Here is a 6,270-nt window from a genome sequence, read left to right on the forward strand (position 1 = left end):
ACTGGTGGTGCAGGAGCCCAGGGCGGTGGGTGGGCGATTGTAGAAACCCGCGGGCGTGGCAGTGGGGGTTGACAGGGACTCCTGCCCGTCCCTCGAGCCCCTGCACTTGGCCCCTGCAGGGTGTGCCGGAGGACACCCTGGTGGTCACCACTTCTGCTTCTGTGCTTCCTTAGGCCTTGGTCCCCGCGGGCAGTGGGTCCCGGGGTTCCGTGGCCCTTCTGTCAGGACTCTCAGCAGGTCTGAGGAGTCCTGACTTCTTGGGGGGGGTGTCCAGCTGGGGAGTGTTGGAGGAGGGGTCTGGACCGTGCTGAGGCCCTGCCCCTTCCGGCCCATCCCACTCTGCCCCAGGTGCCCATCTTGCGGGGGGGCCTCGAGTTCTGGGGGAGGGACTGCTCCAGCCTATCCACAGCCCACAGGGGACAGGAGTTGGACACCCTAGAACCTGGGGACTCTCTGCCCTAGGGGCTGCCAGGATTTCAACCCAGTGGGCGTGTCCGTGCTTTTCTGGAGGGAGAGGGTCCGTGGCTGGGGAGGAGGGCACACCGAGTGAGGACCCCTTACCAAATGTGGATACAAAATAATTTATTTAAAAATGTACAGTTCTGGATGGGCCCTGGAGGACTGGGTCCCCCTGGTCAGAGGGCAGGAATAGCTCCCTCACCCAGTGGAAGGGGCCAGCCCTGCCTGGGGAAGAGGTCTGGGGAAGGAGCTGTGGGTGAAATGTGAAAATAGAATAGAAATGGGGAGCGCCCTCCCTCAGCAAAGGGCTGTGAGTGCAGGTGATTCACAGTGTGTGAGGAGCCGTCCGGCTCTCTGTGATGGGGTAGGAAGGTGGTCTCTGGCGCCCAGGGGGGTCTATGATTCCTGGGAGCTTCAGAGACCCCTTTGTCCGTCCATCCGGATCGAGCCACACAGCATAGGGGGGCGGTGAGCTGAATGGGATACGGGGTCCTCAGAGACCTTGGGGCCTCTCTGGGGCGCTGGGTCCCAAAGCTGCCGCACCTGGGACCAGAGCCGAGGGTGGGGGACCCACAGCCAGAGCTGGGGCCAGGGCGGCCGAGCCTAGTTGTCGGCCAGGGGTCCAGGAGAGAAGGCAGCGGTGGCAGCGGTGGCAGGTGGCCGGGGGAGGCAGCGCAAATTGCCGGTCTTGAGCGCGCACTGCACGGGCCAGAGCACCACACAGAAGAGCACCAGCAGCAGGGCAGTGACCAGTGCCACCCGCCTCCAGTCCCTGCAGCGCGCCCAGCAGCGGGCCAGGCGGCCCCGGGGGCGGGCAGGGCGCGGGGTGGGCGGGGGCGCAGTGGGTTCTGCGGGCTTGCTCAGGCTCACATCCACGCACACGAAGCCAGGCGCCGGGAGGCCAGGGGTGGCGGGCGGCGGGCGGCAGCAGAGCTTAGTGCCCTCCAGCCACACAGGCTCCTCCCGCCGCAGGTGTGCCGCCATCCTGGCCTGCAGCTGGCGGCTGGTGCGCAGCCCGGGGGCCCCGGCAGCCGGCATCGCCGTGGACTGCCGGCAGAAGGGGCAGGGCACAGCCTCACCGCCGGGCCGGCCTGTGGGCTGGGCGGCCGCCAGCCGTGCCAGGCACTCCAGGCAGAAGACGTGTGTGCAGGAGAGCTCCTTGGGCGTCTTGAAGATGTTGTCATAGCCCGAGAAGCAGATGGAGCACTCCAGCGGGGAGGCCGCCTTCTCCGAGCCAGGGGTGCTGGGGGACCCGGGCACAGGGGCCATGGGGCTGGTGCGACCAGGGGCTGGCACGGCCGTATGCCACACTTGCTGGCCCGACGACATGACTCTGAGCTGGGGGACGGAGAGCACCGTGAGTGACCGCAGGCTGCCCCTTTGCCACACAGTCTGCTCTCGCCCTGTGTGTCTCTTGCGCAGCACCAGCCACAGAGCTCTCTAGAAGGACACTGTCCACCTGTGAGCACCTCCAGAAAGTCCTTCCTGCACCAGCGTCACGGTCTTTCTGCTCAAGTTGTAACCCTGCCGTCCCTCACCTCCTCTCGTGCTAAGACAGGGTGAGCGTCCGGGACGAGGGGAGGCCCCAAGCCTGGCCAAGGGTCTTAGACTGGAGGCCGCGCATGCAAGGCTGTCGTGCTGACCGCTCAGTGGACACCTCCTGCTGGGTCTGTCCTACCTAGCAGTGCCACCCGGGCATAAATACAGTGGATGGCATGGCCCACGATAGTTGCTGCTGACCTCTGGGCTCTGCCAGGCTGTGGCGGCCACAGGATACACAACAACCGCAGTACAAAAACAGCAGCTCAGAGATGGGGACGACTCAGCCAGGGTCACCTTGCCAAGGGGTCGGAGGGTGGCGGCTCTGGGTCGGATGAAGTGGGTTTGAACACGGATCCCAGCAAAGGCACCTGACGTGGTGGATACACACCCAGTTCTCAGGCCACTGTGGGGGGGGGGCACACCTGGCTGGCTGAGGGTCAGGACTCTGGGGGCCAGGGTGAGCTGGCCAGCTGCAGGAAGTCAAGGAGGGTGGGGGCCAGTGTCCCAAGGAGGGTTTGTTTCCCAGCCTCGCCTGAACCTGTAGGGCCAGCTTGTCTGGCTGGTGATGAGGGCTTTCTGTTGGCCCTCAGGACCCAGAATACACCTCAGCCCGAGGAGCCAGAGGTGGAGGAGCCGAGCCGTCCTCTGGGATGACCCACCACCCTGCAGGGTCCCACAGGGACACAGCTGCCATCCTGCTGACACGCTTTCCGTTTCCACGGGGGACCCTGCCTCTGTCTCCCTGGCAAGGCTCGGGTGACCTGCCTGCTGACCAGGGCCCTGTCCAGCCCTGCCTCTTGGCCTGCCACATGGGTCTGGCCTAGAGGAGGACAGGTAAGGACGACAGTGGACAGACCCCATGAAGCCCAGAAGGACCCCCTAGAGGTGACCCTGACCCTATCTTGCTAGTCAGTCCAGGTGGGCGATGACTTGTGGCAAAGCGTTGTGTAGGTTCGGGTGTTGCTGTGTGATGACTCTGACCACCATGAGTCACAGTGACATCACTGTGATGTCACGAGTGCTCCCAGCATTGCAACACGACATGTCACCCCATTTGGGAACAGTGGTGGCCGCAGGCTAGGCAGCAGCCTCAACATAGTCGGCGGCGGGGACCACAGGCTAACCCCCTCCAGGCCCGTGTGCCCCACACAACCAGCCCCTGGGCCCTGAGGTCTCAGCCCTCCTCGGAGGCAAGCCCCCACTCCCCGAGCCTGTACAAGTGAGAGGCGAGTGCTGGCTGAGCCTTACCTGGGGGCTGGGGGTCGTCAGCAAGGCCTGAGCATGGTCCTCGAGGCTGGGCACCACCAGGCTGTGAGGCTCGGAGCGCTGCTGTCCAGCGGGAGCTGCTTTGCCCCCTCCTCCCGGCTGGCTGCCAGTCGCTGGCCTTCCTGGTGGCACTGGTCTGGCAGGCGTGCCCTCTGCTCTGTCCCAGGCAAGCGGGGCTCAGGGGGCTGTGTGTGCGCTTCCAGAGGCCGAGAACTGTCCAGAGCAGGTGTGAATTCTCGGGGTGTCGGCTACCGGCAGGTGTATTTATACACTCAGGGTCATACCAGCCAGGGGTGTGGCCTGGGGCCTCTGGGATTGGCTGGCCTGCTGTCCTCGCCCCGGCAGGCTGGGCAGCGGAGGGCGGGAAGTCAGAGGTGAGAGATCCGAGCCTGGGGTGAGGCTGGGGCAGGTCTGGGGGTGCTGGGTGCCCAGGTAAACCCTTCCTCTAGCAGCCCCTGGGATGCAGGAGTGGCCATTTCACAACCAGATCCTCTCGCGAACTCTGTTCAAGGTCCTGGTGGCACCTGAGTACTTAGGGGGGCTCCCAGAAGGGCCCGTCCGAGCAGCACCCCCACTTTACCCACACAGCCTGATTCCTGGCGTGTGCCAGCACAGTGCTCACCGCGCGAGGGAACTCCCCGCTCTGGGTCCCAGGAGGCGGGTGAGAGGTCAGGGCTGGGCACCCCCAAAGGGTGGAGTCGGGGTGAGCGCGAGTCAGGGGTGAAACTGGCCACAGGACTTGCTTTGGGTGAATGTCTCCTGGGGGTGCCCTCAGTCACACACATGAATTCAGGGCGCTGGAGCCCAAGGAAGCCCCCAGCATGGCCAGGGAGGCCAGACATCTTCCTTCCGGTCAGTGTGGGACCCCTGCAGACCCCAGACCCAGCAGATGCAAAGGCCTGGGGCTAAGGTGGGGTCTGGGCGGAGGCTGCGGGGCTGGGGCTGGGGTCCAGCCGGTCGTGGGCTTGTGTCCCTCGCAGCAAGCGTGCGCTGTTCCAACAGCGCCGAGCCCACCGGGGCATCCAGCGCCTGCGATGAGGTGTGCTGGGCGGCGAGGGGAGAGGAGCGAGGGACCCAAGGAGGGGGCTGGGGACTCGGTGTGGGGAGCTGCTGTGTGGCCTAGGCCTGGCTTGTGCATGACGGGGTTCTGGTTCCCGAGGGAATCGTGACTCGGGGTCACATGCTGCCTCCAGGAAGTGTCCTCGGTGCCTCTGCTCTGAGAACACCCTTGAGGGCTCCTGGGAATGTTCAAGTTCTGAGGTCACTTGAGCTCCTCGGTGGACAAGTCAGCGCCCAGAGGCAAAGGGAAGACCTGAGGAATGTGCCATCTGGGGCGGCGGCCAGGCCTCCCCGCTAGGGAGCAGAACCCAGCCCTGGGCACTGGGGTCTTGGCAGCTCAGGACCTGGTGACCCGCCTGCTCATCCCTCATCCCGGCGGGCGGGCGGCTGTGCCGTGCGGGTGCAAGTGCCGCACACGTCCTCCGTGTTGGTGGACCCCCGGGCTAACCTAGCTAACCACGAGTGTGTCCGCTCGGATGCTGGTGCACACACACCTGTGAGGGAAGCGTAGCTTCCACTGTGTGGCCCCCACCGCCCTGGGACTCAGCTGGGGAGAACACAAGGTTCCCAGTGAGCCACCCACCCCTGTCCTTTGACTCTGAGACGTGGGGTCCTGAGTCCCCAAGGGCTGGACACAGAGGCTGTGTTTGGCCAGGTGAGAGGACTGTAGCCCCGAGGCCCACTCTGGCTGTGGTCCCCCCACCCCAGGACTGGGACAGAATGGGCTTCAGCCCCCAAGTGCTGTCCAGGACACACAGAATGGCCACTGCACAAAGAAGCCCTTCCGGGCTCATCTGGGACCCAGGTGGCCTGGGCGTGTGAGGGCTGAGTCCCCCCACCGTGCTTGCCCAGTGCTGGGTAATGTCTGCTGCCCCACCCCCGTCCACTGGGGACTGTGACGCTGGAGAGACTGGGACACGTGCAGGCTGCGGTTCCCGCATGGACAGAAAGTGGACCCCGGGCTCCGGACGGGCTCAGCATTGCCTTGGGGGGACGTCAGTGGACTCAGCCAGTCCTGCCCCTGTCACGCCCAGGGCTGAAGGCCACGTCCCCGGAGGCCAACTGGGGGCCCCTCCCCATCTGTCTGCAGCCAGCTCCTTCTGGGGTCTCGTGCCCGGGTTCCTGGCCAGGACCTCTGCCCTCACATCACCTCCCAGGCCCCACGAGGTCCTCCTCTGTGGACCTACCTCCTAACACAGCTCTAGGTCTTCCTCTTGCTAACGTCTGACCTCACCAGCTCTCGGGGCTTCTCCTAGCGCTGAGTGAACGAATGGACGGCCTGCAGGCCTTGAGCCCAGGACTGTGCCAACTGCCCATCCCCCATACACGCGCCTCTCCTCAGGTGTGGGGGAGCCCCACAGCAGTTGCCCTGGTGGGGGCTCAGAAGGGGACAGATGCCCCACCTGCCTGTTGCAGCCAAAGCCAATGACCCCTGAAATAGGCCTCACATTGGCCTCCTACGTGAACGTTGGAGTCCAGGTAAGGGCAGGAGCCCTAGTGTAGGTGCCTGACCCTACCAGCTGCCCGCTCCCGGCTCAGGTGCCCTGCACCCCACTGCACTCGCTCACATGCTTTCAAGTCCATCTGTGCCCATCTGGGAGGCTGGGCTTGGGAGCCAGGGGAGAATGTGCAGGCTCCATCAGGGTGATGGGGCCGGGAATCCCAGTGACTCTACTCCCCACTACTTGGGGGCCTAAAGGACAGTGGCACCCAGGCCTTGAAGGTCGGGGGAACACATCTCGAGTGTGAAGCTGAAGGGGGCTGTAGGGTCAGATTCAGAGTTGTCTTTGCTGCCAAGGGTGGGGCAAAGCTGAGGCTGGGGGCTGGGGGGGGTCTCTGGGGAAGGGACAGGGAGATGTTGGAGTAACCCTGGGTGTCCAGGCTGTACCTCAGGGTGGCGGGAGACGGAGAGGACCTGGGGTGGGAGACCCCATCCGTGCCTGG

General features: G+C 65.0%; 1 protein-coding gene across 1 annotated transcript; it reads right to left on the reverse strand.

Annotated features, from left to right (window-relative positions):
* Positions 1 to 565: 565 nt before the first annotated feature.
* On the reverse strand, positions 566 to 5,218 carry RNF223 (ring finger protein 223). The gene is made up of 2 exons (XM_082750369.1): positions 3,250 to 5,218; positions 566 to 1,797 (listed from the first exon to the last, which is right to left on the reverse strand). The coding sequence occupies exon 2, from the start codon at positions 1,786 to 1,788 to the stop codon at positions 1,063 to 1,065; it is 726 nt and encodes a 241-aa protein (XP_082606495.1). The 5' UTR covers positions 1,789 to 1,797; positions 3,250 to 5,218; the 3' UTR covers positions 566 to 1,062.
* Between the last annotated feature and the right edge of the window lie 1,052 nt (positions 5,219 to 6,270).

The sequence above is a fragment of the Mustela nivalis genome (assembly GCF_964662115.1).
Source record: "Mustela nivalis genome assembly, contig: HAP1_SCAFFOLD_1032, whole genome shotgun sequence".
NCBI lineage: Eukaryota > Metazoa > Chordata > Mammalia > Carnivora > Mustelidae > Mustela > Mustela nivalis.

What these genes read in the sequence shown, in the direction of transcription:
- RNF223 (XM_082750369.1), bottom strand. Translation starts at nt 1,788, where the DNA reads ATGTCGTCGGGCCAGCAAGTGTGGCATACGGCCGTGCCAGCCCCTGGT.